Source organism: Naumovozyma dairenensis, chromosome 1 (assembly GCF_000227115.2).
Source record: "Naumovozyma dairenensis CBS 421 chromosome 1, complete genome".
Lineage (NCBI taxonomy): Eukaryota > Fungi > Ascomycota > Saccharomycetes > Saccharomycetales > Saccharomycetaceae > Naumovozyma > Naumovozyma dairenensis.
Window position 1 is genome coordinate 2023357 of NC_016479.1, and position 17493 is coordinate 2040849.

A 17493-nucleotide genomic window follows, 5' to 3' on the forward strand; every position below is an offset into this window, starting at 1 on the left:
TATGATGTTCTAAAACCTTTTGCATTCATTTTTGGATAGTTGTCAAATGGAAAATGCACAGACACGATGTTAGGTCGTGCACCAAATGTATAAAAAGAAGAAGTAATTCTGTAAAGAACTTTTCTGGAAGTAATGTAGTTCTAGTGTAAATTATATATTAGAACTAGTTTATTCTAGTTAAGTAGGGTGTGTAGAAATATCACATTAACAATCGTTTACACTATCTGACATTGTTAACAACTCTAAGAAGGTTAGTCGATCACAATCTCGATCTATGTGTGTATATTCTCCCAAAAAGGATACTTGTTTTCCTGTCATATCTTTGGTAAAAGTGTTTACTTTTTTTTGTTAAATTTATTTAGGCGATTAATTTAAACATAAACAAAAGATAATGTGTTTACATATCAAAAGTAAACAAAAAAAGAAAGAAATTTCGTTACAGGATATGATCATTGCTGGAACCGAATATTCTATAGATGCATAGGATAAGAATATTAAGAGCAAGATTAGTCATAGAGTAGATCCAAGATAGAACATAAGTTCTGGAACTCTATGGAACATTACGAGATATGATTCTAGAAAATAATAGAAAAGTTGTAGAATATTCTAGAAAAATTTATGATTAGAATAGGCTTATCCGACTACGTCTGAATATCTCCGGTTCTTATGTGAAGATAATATTTCTGTCCAAATGAGAAATTATATAAAGGACATGAAATGCAAGAATGTTAGGTATTAGTTTAAATACACTTTTAATTATATAATATAAAAAAAACCACGAAGAAAACATTGTATATTATTAATAAATGATTGAAACATATAAATCTGATATTGCTCCACAAGATAAGATCCCAAAATCTCATCAATCATTACTTAAAGTAATACTAAGGAAAATTGAAAAAATATTGGTATTCTAAGAAGGGAAAACCATTACCTTCAGTATTGCTCGACTAGTAAATGAAAGTGACTTACAACAATCTCGGCCAGGATTTGTGCCCGCAAAACAGTTACAACTATATTGCTTGCTCCTTCTAGCTCCACGTTCATCAATTTAAGCTTTTTATTGAATTAGTATGGGGAATGCATTATGACCTACGAACCTATACAAGTTTTATTAATAATACCAAATCTATACACTTTAGTAAACACAAACCAGAAGATATATACGTATAGAATTCATAACGTTACAGAACACAATTAAAGTTTCTACCATTATACATGTACATTTCTCTCTGAGTAATTTAAACCAATGTACAATGCCAGTGCTCAGGTGTGGTTAGTCATGTGTACCTGCCCTGCTGCTGATGCCAACATACCTTAATATAAAACCTTTAATGATCCTTCAACTTTATTGAGAACCGACCGTTCTACACATCCGCGTACGGAAAGTACAAAATTAAGTTGAAGGTGAAAGATCACGAAGTCAAATACAGTAACAATAGAAGGCTCAGAATTAGAGATAAAGTTGAGGGATTTCAAGTTTGGATCTTACGATCAGCAATAAAACGACAGACTATAATGTTACACCTTTGACTGGTTCTTTTTTGTTTGGGTGATTATCCTTAAGTCTCTATCTTGTCTTTCCTTAACAAATACTAATTGGCCCTTTTTTTCTTGCATAAAACTCCTGAAACTTCCACGGACCACATAATTTTTGGCTAAGGAAATTTCCCTAATATCCACCTAATATCCGTGATAAACGCGTTTTCCTTGGCACTTTTCTCCGGCGTTTCACAATTCAAAAACCTCGAAACTTTCCTCGACCTTTTTTTTGGGGGGGGGGGGGTGATTATATAAGCTAGACATCGTGTGATGAACTGATAAGGTCCCTTTTTTTCTAATTGTCTTTTAGAAATATCACTTGAAAATTATCCATATCGTACTGAAGAATAATAAATATACTACCAGATATTATAGAAATGGCATCTAACCCTCCAGGAAAATGTTGCTTTTCAGGTTACCGTCATGAAGGTGAAACATCCGGTGTTCACGAAATGATGTACAATGTAGAAACTTATATCACTGGTACTACATCTCCCTCAGATAAAGTAATTGTAATCATGACTGATGTCTATGGGAATCATTTTACAAATGTTCTGTTGATTGCCGATCAATTAGCTCTTGCTGGGTTTAAAGTGTATATCCCTGATATTTTATTCGGTGATATCGTCAGTTCAATGGATGGATCAGTAGATTTCAATGGTTGGTTAGCTAAACATGACCCAATCACCACCAGAAAGATTGTTGATAATTTCTTATCCAACTTGCGCAAAGAATTCAACCCTAAATTCGTTGGTATCGTTGGTTATTGTTTTGGTGCTAAATTTGCTGTGCAACAAATAAGTGAAGTTGATGGGCTGGCTGATATATGTGCTATTGCACATCCATCCGGTGTCTCCATTGATGAACTTAAACTCATTGGGAAAAATAAACCTTTATTGATTGCCGCTGCTGAAACTGACCCGATATTCCCTGCTGAATTAAGACATCAAACGGAAGATACATTAAAGGAAATTGGAGCTAGATACCAAATCGATTTATTCAGCGGTGTCTCACATGGGTTTGCTTCAAGAGGTGATGCTTCTGATCCTGTTATTAAATATGCAATGGATAAAGCTCTTCACGACCAAATTTTTTGGTTCAAGCATTTCTCTAAGGTCAATAAATAGACGACAAAAATATATAAGCCCTCATGAAACGACCACGTATACTCTTTCGTAAATAGATATCGATATATATATATATATGTATATATAATGCCAAAAATATCAAACAATAAACAAACATATATGACGTACAGTATCACGAGTTGGTTTACGAATTGTTCAAAAACCCATCGAAATCAGAAATACCAAGACTTTGTAATATACCAGGAATATGGATTTTTGTATCTAAATCATTCATTAAACCATTTAATGCTTTCATATTCTTCTCTGCATATGGAATGGGTGTGGTTGAATTGCCATTATGATGTTGATTTTCCATAAGTGGTGTCAATCCGCCATTGTTCGCGAAACTATCACTACCGTCCGAATCATTTTGTTTATATCTGTGCATGGCTAGCAAGTCCTCATAATTATTCGTACTTTTTAAAACATTTTCATTAGGTATTATTTTACCATTAAAGTCAACTTTATTATTATCTTCAAAGGTGTCGTCTACCAGCGTGTCCACTACACTAGGAACTTTGGAATGAGAAGAAATTGACGTATTTCTAGAGTTATACACACCTTTCATTGGATCCAACGTGGAACCAACCAATACTCCTGTGATAGTGGATGCAAGTGTGTTTAATTCATCGACACTGGCAGATATCAAATGATTTCTATTCATCATATTTTGTACTATAGGAACATCTTCTTTTAATTCTACATTAAATGTCATCTTTAAAAAATTCACTATCTTTGGTTCTGTTTGATCTGTTATCTTCACTGAAAATAAAAGCTTAACTAAATCACCTCTTTTTAACAATTTAAATACAATATCAAGAAATGAAAGCATTTTGAAAACTGAAAAATAAGTGAATCTAAAATGTGATGACGCAGATGAATAGAATTTAATAAATACATTTTCCAATGTAACTTTCAATGATTTAATAATTTTAAATTTTTCCAAATAATTTGTATACTCAATTGCATTATTTTTATCGATAGTATCAAATTTATCCTTCATCATATATACTGCTAAATCTAATCTACCAATCATAGCAATAAGGGTTATCAAAGTGGAAGGTAATCCCATTTGGATCACTTTGGATACGTTATATTTCAACAAGGGAGATAATTGATCCTCATATTTATCTTCAAAATAATTTTGAAATTGAATGGTCATAGTTAACGCATCTACTGTGACTATTTGGAAAAATGATAATAATTGAGTTTTCACTTGTACTGTCTTATCATATACATATAATGAATCAAAATGAAGGTAAATTGCCATGGCACTTCTTAATAATATCAATAAGGAAAGACTTCTAGCTAAAAATGATGTCGAATTTGTTGTGGCGAATTTGGACATTTGTTTCCTATTTTCTATATTATCATCTTTAGGATATTGTGTAATATCAACAATTGCAAAGTCATTCATTACTTCACCTTTAATTCTGTTTCTTAATTCTTCAACTTCTTGCAACGAAAATGAGCCGTGGTAGGTTAATATGATCTCGTTTAATTTGAATAATAACATCGAAAGTTGAGCTCTTTTGAATGCAAACCTTTGGATTTGTAATTTATCAATTTTTGTACTTGATGATAGTACGGGTATCTTTTCCTTTTTGGAATCAGCTTCAACTCTTTCCATATAAGGTTCCAAAGAATTAGGATCTGTCAAATCAATAAATGATTCCATTAAATTTAAAGGTGAAATTAAGGGATGCCCTCTAAAAGTTATTTCATAACATAATATAAGTGATACAGAAATCCATAATATCCGTCTTAAATTCAACAATCTAGGATCTGACATGTCAGAATTATTCAATGGTTCAAAAGCTGATGGGTCACGTTGTAATCCAATTGATATACTCAATATTACTATGAGATTAGCCAAATAATCTGATGGACAATCCAAAAAAAAGTCTCCAGAATCTGGAGAAAATACTTGGTATGCCCAAATAAACAATAAACAGGATATGATATTTTCATTTACAGTGACTAACCAATCTTCTGCGACCAGAGATTTTTGGGCTAATGTAATAATGTCATTTGAAATGGGGAAATTAGCTAACATTCCCCTTGTCACATGAGGACTATCAATGTTTGGATTGTCTTCAATGAAAGTTAATGAAACGTATGATATTTTCAATATTAATACTAATATCACTAAATTTTCAATTTTGTTTCTTAACCCGTTGGTACCTAGTCTCAGTTTAATTTTATATTTATCATTCTCATCAATGAATAAAATGCTCAGCAAGGTTTCTTCCAAAATTTCTGGATCGACAAAGGGTAAATAAGAATACATATTTTCCATAAAGTGAGCTTTATAACCCATTATGACATCATATGGTGGCAATTTAGATTCGAAATCTTGAATTAAATCTGTTAGAAGTTCAGAATATTCACCTGGGAAGGGTGCAGTATCTTCCAGGGAGGTTCCTGCAATTCGAGGACTTGGTGATCGAAGATCTTCATAACCCATAAATGTTTCTAATCTTGGTCCTGAATCAAATCCATTAACATCTATCATTCTCTTTGTGTATTGATTAACTCTTTCTCTTTGTGCAGGGGTAACACATTGTCTCAATAGACTTTCCTTTAATTTAAAAGTTGGATGACTTAAATGTGGATGTTCTTTAATATTATTGATATCCATTCCGACAGTAGCTAAGATTGAATTCTTTGGTGCAGTAATAAATATGGCAGATACTAATGTGGATATAAAGACATCTTGTACTATTCGATAATTTTCAGATAAGGGATTAACTTCTCTTTTCATAATTGTAGTCATGATTAATCTTGGATTTGTTTTCAAAAGATTCACTCGTAAGACATCTGTTTTTTCCTTGTCATTGTCATTGTCATTGTCATTATTAGTTTTAATATTGTCAGTGATATTTGCTTGTTTACAGTTCTTTTTATTATTTGATATATTATTTATCGATTNNNAATTATCGTAACGCATTCGTTTACGCTGTTCCTTTTCCTTTAATAAGGAACTTGTCTTATTTTGCCAATATTCCAATTCCTTTTGTAATCTTTTCAAAGTAGCAGATTTATTTGGCCTTTTGGGTGGTTCTTGTTTAGCAACGTCATAAATACAAGTTATACCTATTTTCAAACATCGAGAACAAGATGGTTTTTCTTTATCACATTTAGTTTTCGATTTCCTACATTCTTGACAAACGAATGAAAGTCTATATCTTTTCTTTTTCCTTTGAGCTAATTCCTCCTCCTTACTATCCCTGTTCTTCTTGGGAGTACCATCATTGCTATCCAAAATATTGGTAGTTGTTTGTTCAAGATCTGTATCGCTATGATTTAGAAAGTTCAGGTTCATTTGTAGCCGTTGTTATAGTACCTATAGTAGTAGTGGTACTGTGGTAGTAGTTCCAAATCCCATGGAATTTTTAATTGGTAAATGCACTTTCAAAAAGACAAGGTAATAGCAAGAGTTTGTCAAGAGCAACAATATAAACAAATCAATAATCAATTAATAAATTAATACATGAATAAATGAAGCAAGAAGGAGATCTATCGACATCAGGGAGGAAGTTTTTCAACTTCCTCTGGGCTACGGCATGTTCTTTGTAAAGGAAATGCCATATTCTTTCTTGCCAAGATTTGTAGATCTGCGGTGCATTTGCCTTCTTGTTGTTTTTGTTTCTTTGTTTGTTTTGTTCCTTTGGTTTTACGTATACATAACGGGGGGAGAAAGTGTTGATGCATAACATTTGTACCGTACTGTACTGTACATATGGTTATGGAAAATACCGTGACTGATCCCATTCCATTTATCTTGGAGGGGAAAATCCAACCAATATGGCATCTGATATGGTTCTACGTAGATATATACAATTCACTAAAATAATGTCTTCCCTCTGCGTCTAGTTTAGTTGAAACTTTTAGATTCAAATGTCAATTCGCATCCAAATTTAAAAGTATAATGCAGTGCTAAAGGATCCTGCCTGTCTATTAATATTCTCCAGATAGAGGCCATATGCATGTACCTAGTTGAACTATAAGATGACTAGCCATCACATATATACGACAATAATTCTTCACAACAACGCTTGCTTCTTGTAGAACACCTAGAAGTGTATTATAGTATTATATCATCATAATCAACATTCTAACTATCGTGTTTCTATTGAGTACACTAATTGGATGTTGTCTATCTACTATATATTTCTTTCTTGTTACATCCGCGGAAATAAAAAGACATGGCATGGAAATTAGCACTCTTGATAAGGAATAAAGAGTAAAAGAAGCAAGGCTGAGTCTAACAGCAAAATAAAATAGACTAGAGTTGAAAGCAATAAGGGTGGTAATACTCGTAAAAGCTGACATGAGCTACGATAAGAAGGCAGATGTAACTTCGCTAGATTCCGATTTAACGGAACTACGAAGAAGCAAATTCTCAAAAGAATCCATTAAGGAGATTGAGAACTGGATATATGAAATAATACTTAAAGAACCACTTCCCAGTAGCAACAACGAGGATGGCGAGTCTGATCTATTAGACAAGCTAAAAGATGGAACAGTTCTTTGTAGAGTAGCAAATGTGTTATATAAAGCAGATTCAAATGATCATGATGATTGTCATATTAAATGGAGAATTTCCAAGATGCCATTTGTTCAAATGGAACAAATATCACAATTTCTATCATTTGCTAGACAATATGGTGTTCCTGAAGATGAATTATTTCAAACAGTTGATCTTTTTGAGAAAAAGGATCCAGCTAGTGTTTATCAAACTTTGAAATCAATTACAAGGTACGCTAATAGGAAACAACCTGATAAATTCCCCGTTTTAGGCCCTCAATTAACCGTTAAGAAACCAAGACCTCCAATCAAGAAAAAACCTGATCATTTGAAAGAGGGTCAAACCGGTTGGAGTACTCATGAATATGGTTATATGAATGGAGCTTCACAAAAAACGGAAGGTGTCGTATTTGGTCAAAGAAGAAATATATTGTGATATAATTAGAAAAGGAAGTAAGTGGTAGAAACTGAAACGGATTTTAACGTATATATATAAATATGTATATATAACTACAGTATGCAAAGTTTAAAAAATAATATTAGATATATAAATGCGTTTTTTTCCCCTTCCTGTTCAACCGCAACATTTTTAAACGTCAAGACTAGCTTTCTTGAAACTTTCTTCCGAATCTACTGCTATGATTTGCTTAACAAAATGTTTAATATCATCAGGAATACCATCTTCTAAATCAGAAGGCATGCAAATAAGTTGGTCCTTTCTTAAACTTTTAACGCATGCCCACATACCAAGACCTGTTTCACAATGAATCACTTTACTTAGATTAGCCTTCTCCACATTATCTTCATTCAATTCATGAATTTTGCTTATATCAGGTGACAATAATAAGACAACATCCTTCTTTAATAATTTTTCCCAATTAACATTCGTAATATTATTAATCTGTTCTGTAACAATTATACATTTAGAAGGTTTCTTATTATCCGTATCTATCACAGTATTCTTCTCCTTTCCACTTTCCTTATTCTTCTTATTGTTCTGTTTGTTATCATCTTGATCCTTGTTTTGTGTGGAAGCCACAGAATTCTTATACCAAGCCCAACAAAGTAACCCAGTTGTGATTGCCAACACTGACCCCGTTATTAAAGTGCGTACCATCTTATTATTATTACTACCAATAGTCATATTTCTTTTATTATTATTACCCATCTTAAATATTCTATTATCAAAAATAATCAAGTTTTTTATTGTGTTTATTATCGGTATGTTATGTCCTGTTTTATTTTATTATATTTATAGTCCTCTTGATTGGAACCCCCCTTAAATTTATATCATATACTATGTAGGTATATGCTTCACTTTCTTGCTATAAGGAAGCCGTCTGGAAGAGCAAGAATTATAGGAGTAAATAATTTACTGCTGAAACTGGGGTCACATACGACGAACGACCAATGAATGAACGGTACATTGGAATAAACATTAAAGACTGAAAGCGACGACGACAATAATAATATTGAGAAAGAGAACAATAGATGGTTAGAATAATGGCAAGTAAGGTATGTCTGTAAGTATGTGTGTATGTAGCGGCGTGTAACGGTGGAACCGCCACACCGGCAATGGGATGAATGGCGGGGCCCTTAATGTTCCTTAGTGAATGGCGTTGCTCAAATTTGGGTGATGAGGAAGGAATAACATAACGCGAAAACTAGTTCAAGACAGTTTTTTTTTATTTTTTTTTTTTATTTTGTTAGACAACATGGGATTATTCATGCAGTTATCCCTGTGTAGAAGAAGGATATTTGGCCACAATGTGTACGTGGTATATACCTAATCTAATGATTCAAAATAAATGTTACTCAAGAATATAGAAAATACAACCAAGTTCTCAGCGTCTACGGTCCATTTAGATCATCTAACTACTGCGTTGAATTGTTTAGTCCCATTCGTAAAGACAGGTGCGAATAAAGATGACGTTTTAATATATGTCGATAAAGATGGCTTATCATTTATTAGAGAGAGTAACCATGTCATTAGAATACAATTATACCTTTCCAAAGAATTGTTCCTCTCTTATACTTATTTAAATGGTTCTACAACCTCTTCAGCAATTGGAAATAATGATTCGGAGGAACATCGTCCCGATGGTGGTGAAGACGATCATATGGAGATTTGTGTGAAAATCAACCACATACTAGATAGTATTAACGTGGCAAATCGAAATATAGATGATATAATAGAATGTACATTATCATATAATGGAGATGGTTACCCCTTTGTCTTGATTTTTGAAGATTCATTCATATCTGAAAAGGTAGAATATTCAACATTTATTGTCAAAGATATGGACAATTTTGGGTTAATCTTAGATAAAGAGCATATCATTTTTGAATGTATCATTAAAGGAGATGTACTATACAAAGCATTAAAGGATTTAAAAGAAGTTAACTGTAAAGAGTGTTACATCTACGCAAAGACCAGTGAAAATGGGAACGATACCTTTGCATTCATCTCAAAATCTGATTTAGGTTATTCGAAGGTAAGATTACCAAATTCAAGATCAATATTAGAGAAATTACAAATCTATGAGAACGATTCTACAACTATATGTCATGATGTACCCGCTATAGGATTTTTCGATTTCAACTCCCTGGATAAAATAAGAATCAGTACTAAAATTGCTAGCAAGGTACTTCTCCGAATGGATATACATGGTCTGCTGAGTGTTAATATTTTAAGTCAAACTGAAGATATTGTCATAACTGATGTCAATAAAGTAGATAATAACACTTCAAGGGCAACTAATAGAAATATGAGTTTACCTAAAAACTATCCAGGAATTGTAATAGATGTCACAATGTTAGAAAAGGAGACAATTGATGTAAATGCACAACGAGATATCGAATTATTAATGGAAACAAATGAAATGGGCGAATATATAATAAACCCCCCCAAATCCATTAAAATCCAAGAAACATCCACGAGGGAAAAGCTTGATAGTAGCATTAATTTGCTAGCTTTAGATAATTCAAGAGCGATCAAAGTGCCTGATTCAAACCCAAATGCAGAGGAGTCAGATGATGATGATGAACTTAATGGTAAACAATATGATATTGATCCAACAAACAATCTACCTTTATTCTTCTGAAAGATAACCATTAATGAACAAAAGAAATAAAAGCTTTGCTTGTATAACTTTATAGAAAGATGTGATTTCAAGATCTCAATTAATAGCTTAAAACAGCTTCTGAATATAAAACAATCGTCCTATATAATGAAAAACATAAATAAATAAGAATGAGGTTATTTCTTTCTTGAATTATTTAATGAAATATATATATATATTTATATATACACACTAAAAAATGCTAAGTATAATAATATGAGACACAAACAACTAAAGAAATGAAGTTAATTCATTTATTGTTGGGAGAAGTGTTCCAAGATCATACTACGTTCATCAGTTTCAGCACCCCAGTTCTTGACGACAACAACAGAAGCACCAACGACTTTTCTAGCGTTACCTTCACGGTCAATCTTACCTAAACCAGCCCATTCACCTAATTGCTTGGCGTCAGCAACTTTGATTAATGGAACCTTGTTTTCTGGGTCGTTAGCTAAACCTTCAACTAACTTGATAATGTTATCTTCAGTAACAGAGCTAACTAAGACAACTAATTGAGCTTCACCTCTGGTCAAAGCCTTGGTGGATTCTCTCAAACCTCTAGCTAAACCATCGTGGACTAAAGCAGTTCTCAAGACAACCTTTAAGGCATCTTCAATAGTAACTTCAGCGGTTTGTTCAACAACTTCTTCTTGGACTTCTTGGACAACTTCTTCAACGTCAGACATTTTTGATTATTAATACTTTAGCTCGTTTGACTTCTTCGACAGTGAGAAATAAAGACTGCTCCGTGAAGAGATGAATCTACAATAAAAATAAGAACTAAAAGTAAATCATATCTAACTACTACAATATTCAATCTCATCTCGTTTCATGGTTTGTTTTATCTATGGCTACTTGAATCTACGGAAAGTTTCAATTCTCCAAGACCTTACATTGAGTCTCGGGTGAATTAAAGGACACGCGAAAGGGACGCAATCATAAGAAAAATAAAGACAAGTAACAAAAACTTTAGAAAAGGTTACTGATGTATGATACTTAAAATGTCTGGGTGCACAGTCCAATAGTTTATAATATTGATTAAAACAGAACTCGTTTTGCTCATTTCAGTCAATCGCATTCCTTCGAAAGTTCATCAACAACTTTTCCTGATAAGACATTCCTACATCTTTGATTGTGGAATTCCTATAACTAATGGTGTTTTTTTAAAAATATACTTTCTAGCTGGTCCGAGCTTCCATTATGCTAAACTTAAGAAAGAATGACATTAGGTTATGTTGTCCTTTTAGTCATGCTCATGACTTGTGTACGATAAACCTTACTTGAAAATATATTACTTAGTTCATGTATTATCATTAAAATTAGTTATATACATATTCATTAGTGTAGATATAGAAAAAATGGTGTAATAATCTATCGTGCAAACTTACATATATAATGATTAGATGGATTAAAGAACCTTTAGTACCTGACCATTCCAGCTTTAAATCTATTTTCCATCGATACATAATCAATACTATCGAATGGGGGCCTTACACTATATTTCCATTTCACCCACAAACTCAGCTGACTCACTTTTGTCAATACCCATATCTTCATCATCATCTTCAATGGCATTCTCGTAGTCTTGACTACTTCCCGGCAAGTCATCTTCATCTTCAAAATCTATATCAAAGAAATCATCATCACTTCCTACAATTTTTTCATATAAGACTTTAGCAGCAGTAACAACTTCATCATATGAAATTTCTGCTGATGGCATACTCGTATAAAGAACACCATTATCACTAGCTTCAGGATCAAATTTCTCTGTATCTTTGTTAACGTTAAATAAAGTTGGATCTACAACTTCAAATGGTGGAGTTGATGTGCGCTGTGTATAATACAGTTTGAATAAAAATTGAAGTTTTTCTCTTGGAACATACTCTTTGAAAGATTTACCTAATTTAACCGAATTTATTAACGTTTGGCCATTAGAACCAAATTGAACAATGTCCTCATCATCTCCTATATCGGTAGATGTTTCTCTAATTATACTCAACTCCATGGCTTCTAAGGCCGCATCCAAATCCAATTCAGCACGGACACCTTGCTCCGTAGTTGACAAGTACCAAATACAGGTTCCAGATGGACAACATTCGCTCCCTGAACCAAGTATAAATGCTTGTACTACTTGCTTATTGCCCGATTTTAAAGACCCAGGGGGAAATACAACAATGGCAGCTGATTCACCTTCACTAAACCATGTGCTACAATCTTTTTCGACTATACATGTCAACCTATGAATTTGATAAGGTTGTTTAGGAACATTTTTTGAATCTTCCGATATTTGAGTAGGAGACATAATAACTTTCTCGACAACATTAACTTTGGATCCATCGGAAAATAATGCCACATTTGTTGTGGGATTATATGATACCAGTTTTTCATTCAATTTATATGTTGCTCCTCCAACAGCAGCAGAACGACAGAACCCTTGAGACAATTCACCAGCTCCACCATATTTTGAATAAAGAACTGGGAATGGACCGTACACATCGAAACTACTTAAGTAACGACGTATCCTTTGTAAAGCTTCTGGGACTTTTGTATCAATATTATAACATAACCCAATCGAGAAAAGCAATTCGAAAACTTGCGGTTTTTCTAATCTGAATTTCTCAACTAGAAATTCTGCCATCGATCTATTAGCATATGGTTTCCATATTTCTGGTTCTTTATCCCAATTAAGGACAAATTTAATAAATTTCATTAAATTACGTTTCGTCATCAATGGTAATTTCTGATCTGCAAAAATTTCTTGTTTAGTATTTGTCAGTTTTTCAAAGGAATCATTTTCATAAGTATGGAAATTAGATAGTGATTGGAATTCCAAATATTGATGTACTCTTGACTTGACTAAAATAGATAATAAATCCGATTTAGTAAATAGAATTTTTGGTGAAAGATCTATACCAAAATCTTTAGATGCATACTTCCCACTACCAATCAAGGTGGAAACATACAATTTAGCATTCTCATAAAACGGGATAGAACCATTATTTATTTGATCAACCCATCTTTTAATTTGATCGACAGTTAATGTCGCCGATGTGTCACCATAGTAGTCATTTTTATCAATATGCAAAACAGTAGATCCTTGCCACGATAAGGCCGCTGCAAGAACACTCTCAACCATACCACTACCAACAATCAATACGTCCACTTTTTCTGGAGTTGTTTCTGGAAGAGGATCTTCAATACCTGCCAAATGAGGAACAATTAACGGATTCGCATTTGGGCCTGTAGAATTGAAGAAAGAAGGTCTACGTTCTGCCATAGAAGGACGACGTTCAGGACTCAACATTGCTTGTTTTTGTTATTCAATGGATTATTTTTAAGAACCGTTAAATATAATTCAATAAAAAGGGTAAAGTATAATAACAATGTGTTTATTTTTTCCTTGTGTTATCTGTTTCTGGTTTTGTAAAACGTTTTGGCTCAAATTATAGGGGACTGTTCTGTAAATTTTTTTTTGGTTTATAGGGAAATATTTTGTCTAGAGACGGTATGTTTGTAAAAATAAAAAAATCCACTTTATTAACTTTCCAAATTGTTGTATTGTTAATCCGTTTGTCGATAATGTTCAATTTAATATTGTTTTGTTATTCTTTGCATATATCTGTGTTCAGTCGTACGAACATGGTGCCAGTTAAAAAATTTTCTGTTAAAATTTTTTCATGAATGGACGAGGGATTACCCGTATCGCCTGCGTGTTGTCAAGAAATTTCGCTACGTATTTTAACGTTTAACGGAAACGGTAACGCCTTGAACTGCAAAAGTGCCCTGAATCGCGGAGTTTCCCAAAAGGGTATCTACGTTAGTTATGAGAGAGCTTATTGTATACTAGAACTTTTCTTTGCAGTGAGAATAATCCTTAACCTGCCAGACTCATTGATGGTAATATGAATTCTAGGACGACTCCTCGTAAATAAAGCTTTTGAAGATTTGAACGTCTTGCTACAACTCCTCCGATCATTACTACTGTACCGTTGCATTGCAAAGAGCTACTACCCAAACAAAGAATAGAGTCTATTTTAGAGTCAGGATCATCCTTTTTTAACACCAACTCGTTATTTTCCGTAGCAATGACACAGTTTTGTAGACACTGAGTATTCAAATCAAAGACATTCATAATGGAGTGACCAAGTCCTTTAATATGAGGCGTTTCTTGAGAGCCAGAATATGTGTCTTCATTGTTGGTTTTATAAAGTTCATTAACATCTTCTTGCGTCAAACCACCGATGTTAATAGACATAAAATTGGTATCTACCATGGTATGCCCCACCAACTTCATTTCAATTGGTATCAACTCATCTTTCTCTGTCTTGGCATGCGTATCTATTTTACTCCAAATCTTTGTTTCAATATTAAACCACCACATATCACCGAAAACTTTATTGTTATTGGATCCTCCATGTAATACTAGAACGCTTTTATCACCATAGCCGTTTTTCTTTTGAGGATGTTGTTGATGTCCAAACACTAATAACGGAGATGCTGTATTGTTCATTCTGGGATCTAGTAAACACGAACCTCTTTTGAGACTGCTTTCTTTTATTAATTGTCTATTATTTTTATTATTTTTATTTTCAGAATCATTAGAACGATTATTAACATTACCAAATAATACTCTTGTGTTTGAGTGTTCAACCGGTTCGCTATCAATACAAAAATCCTTTTTTAATCTTTCCAATAATCGAGTCTCTAACGATGAGCTACATAATAAACACGTATCAGGAATAGAATATGCGAAAAAGGCTCTTGGAGAAGGCCAATTACCATTCTCATGATCGATTGGTATCTTAATAGCTGTTACTGTATCAGCGAATTTATAATATGATTTTTTCCCTCTTACAACGATAGGAATGTCTAGTTCCCACATATCATTCATAGCTTCATATTTATCTTCACCAGTTTGTCTATAACCGCCAAAGATTAATATAGTTGATACACCTGTAGAATAAGACGAAGATGAAGTGGTGCCATTTTTAGAAATAGAGCCTATAGATGAATTTGAGTCTGTATGATCAGTCAAGTTACTATTATCATTGTTATTGTTAACATTACTTTCTTCAATATTGGGACGATCAATACTATTATTGTGTGAATGTGTATTATGATTGTTATAAGGTTTATTTTTGAAATTTTCTATTGATACTTGCATATGACCAAATCTTGGAGAAAAAGTGGGATAGGTAACGAATTGATTTGGTTGTGCAATGACTTCCACTTTTGAAAATTTAAATGTAACAGTATCCAAAATGTAAAATGTATTATTTAGAAGTGAACTTTTTTTCAAATAATATTTACCATTAGTATCACAGGATACTTCAGTTTTAATTTCAAACCCACCATAGAATACGATATGTCTTTCTGTTAATTTCGAAGCTGTCATACATAATAAAGGTGGTGGTATGTGACCCCAAATTTCTGGCCTTGATAAATGTTGTGAATTTATTGAGATGACATAAAGATGCGGATTGTTAATCATTATTGGATTATTAATTACTTCATGAGATAATGGTGGTGGTAAGTTAGCGATAGGATCCACATAAAAATCTGACATATTTGGAATTTCATCATCATTTCGATAACATGCACTTAATCCACCAAATATATATAGTTGACCATTAAATTCTATAGAACATTGATACATTAGGGACGGTAATTTGTATTCTGAAAATAAAGCTAATATTAGTGAGCTACCAGAATAATTATCATAAGCTTTAGGAATATAATCTAGACCACTAATGAAAAGTGGACATTCAGGTTTGGGTGCAAGACCTTCTCTGTTTGAGATCAAATCATTGTTTTTAACCAATAAATCAGTGAAATTACTTGAGATTACTGGTTCCCATAGGTTATGTCTTTGCAAAATGCTCATATCTTTTAGTTCTACGGTGAGTAATTTGGAATAATACTTCAAATATGAATCCTTTTCATTGATTTCATTTAGATGAAGAGGAACAGAATATAATCTAGAGTGTTCTTGAAGGGTGTTATTATTCAAACTTACATGGTGTTCATTCTCCTCCTCATTATGTTGAGGTTGCTGGGCATCATGGAGAAGATCTCTTCTATGAGTATCATCAATTTGAGCGGTAGAATTATTTCTGAAGCCTATTTGGTTATATCTTATTTTAAATTGATCCACTTCTAAAGGGCTATAGACTTTAAAATGGTCTACGAAGAATGTGATTTTATTATTTTCTCTTTGTAATTCTGAATTTGTTGAACTAGTGATGGAAGCTGTTCTTAATTGAGATAAATTTAAAGGTTTTTTCATTGCATAATATTTCTTCAATAAAAATTCATTTTCAGAGCGTATATGTTCTGATGATTTTTTCGATTGTAGAGGCATCAATACTGGAGTATAATTTGTTAAATAAGTTAATACAGGAAATTGTGTTGCATTGGTATAATCTAATTGCAGCACTTGTATCATTGGTTAATGGTGGAAAATTTATAATATTGTTTGCATTTTGAAATTCCTTATCTGTTGCTGCATCAGGTTTCGATGGGCTTGCTTCTATGTTAATCATTTTTTCCATTTTGTTCCCTCACTTAAGTATTTTTTAGCATAAATAAAAGCAATAATAGAACTAGTTGTTAAAAATTGTTATTCGATTAGACAGTAGTAATAAAATGGGGGGAGGGGGAGAACAGTACTTGCAGTTATGATAACTTCTTTGTTCTTACCTCACTGTAGGATATTACCTTTTTCCATACTCCATGTACGTACTCACCAATGTTTTAAGCCATAGGTGTATGTATGTATCTTTCCAACGGGGCCTTCTATTTTCGTCCCTTGCCTAAAGTGAGAGAGAAGGAAGTTTCTAGGCATGGAACGTTTCAGGAATGTCATTGCGTTGCGTTGAGTTGCCTCTGTCTGTGCGTCGTTATTCTGCGCCCGGAAACGGGTCCGTCCCGAACCGCTGGCCTTAAAGTTATACACCATCTCTTGAAGAGGGAAACGATCAATAACAATAAACCATACGTAAATAGACATTTATTACTCTGTGAAGTGGTAATGACACCATGTGTTATTTACAAGTTACACTTTCCCCGCTTTTCAAATGGATAGCTCTCAGACGCTTCGATTAACAATTATTATTCCTCTGAACTTCGAAGTCATTTTTAAAACTGCAAGTTCTGTCACCTGTCATATATGG

At 33.0% G+C, this 17493-nt stretch overlaps 8 protein-coding genes across 8 annotated transcripts; 3 read left to right on the top strand and 5 right to left on the bottom strand.

Moving 5' to 3' along the window:
* Positions 1-1919: 1919 nt before the first annotated feature.
* On the top strand, positions 1920-2669 carry AIM2 (the record flags this gene model as incomplete). Its single annotated transcript, XM_003668226.1, has 1 exon — positions 1920-2669. The coding sequence occupies one exon, from the start codon at positions 1920-1922 to the stop codon at positions 2667-2669; it is 750 nt and encodes a 249-aa protein (XP_003668274.1).
* A 145-nt stretch (positions 2670-2814) lies between these two features.
* Positions 2815-5994, bottom strand: PIP2 (oleate-activated transcription factor PIP2; the record flags this gene model as incomplete). The annotated part of the gene is made up of 1 exon (XM_003668227.1): positions 2815-5994. One exon carries the CDS (start codon positions 5992-5994, stop codon positions 2815-2817), a length of 3180 nt encoding a protein of 1059 aa, XP_003668275.1.
* A 1008-nt stretch (positions 5995-7002) lies between these two features.
* Positions 7003-7635, top strand: SCP1 (Scp1p; the record flags this gene model as incomplete). The annotated part of the gene is made up of 1 exon (XM_003668228.1): positions 7003-7635. The coding sequence occupies one exon, from the start codon at positions 7003-7005 to the stop codon at positions 7633-7635; it is 633 nt and encodes a 210-aa protein (XP_003668276.1).
* A 153-nt stretch (positions 7636-7788) lies between these two features.
* PEX22 (ubiquitin-protein transferase activating protein PEX22) lies at positions 7789-8367 on the bottom strand (the record flags this gene model as incomplete). The annotated part of the gene is made up of 1 exon (XM_003668229.1): positions 7789-8367. The coding sequence occupies one exon, from the start codon at positions 8365-8367 to the stop codon at positions 7789-7791; it is 579 nt and encodes a 192-aa protein (XP_003668277.1).
* A 640-nt stretch (positions 8368-9007) lies between these two features.
* Positions 9008-10303, top strand: RAD17 (Rad17p; the record flags this gene model as incomplete). The annotated part of the gene is made up of 1 exon (XM_003668230.1): positions 9008-10303. The coding sequence occupies one exon, from the start codon at positions 9008-9010 to the stop codon at positions 10301-10303; it is 1296 nt and encodes a 431-aa protein (XP_003668278.1).
* A 272-nt stretch (positions 10304-10575) lies between these two features.
* On the bottom strand, positions 10576-11007 carry RPS12 (40S ribosomal protein eS12; the record flags this gene model as incomplete). Its single annotated transcript, XM_003668231.1, has 1 exon — positions 10576-11007. One exon carries the CDS (start codon positions 11005-11007, stop codon positions 10576-10578), a length of 432 nt encoding a protein of 143 aa, XP_003668279.1.
* An 809-nt stretch (positions 11008-11816) lies between these two features.
* MRS6 (GTPase-activating protein MRS6) lies at positions 11817-13625 on the bottom strand (the record flags this gene model as incomplete). Its single annotated transcript, XM_003668232.1, has 1 exon — positions 11817-13625. One exon carries the CDS (start codon positions 13623-13625, stop codon positions 11817-11819), a length of 1809 nt encoding a protein of 602 aa, XP_003668280.1.
* Positions 13626-14195: 570 nt separating this feature from the next.
* GPB1 (Gpb1p) lies at positions 14196-16766 on the bottom strand (the record flags this gene model as incomplete). Its single annotated transcript, XM_003668233.1, has 1 exon — positions 14196-16766. The coding sequence occupies one exon, from the start codon at positions 16764-16766 to the stop codon at positions 14196-14198; it is 2571 nt and encodes an 856-aa protein (XP_003668281.1).
* Positions 16767-17493: the final 727 nt, after the last annotated feature.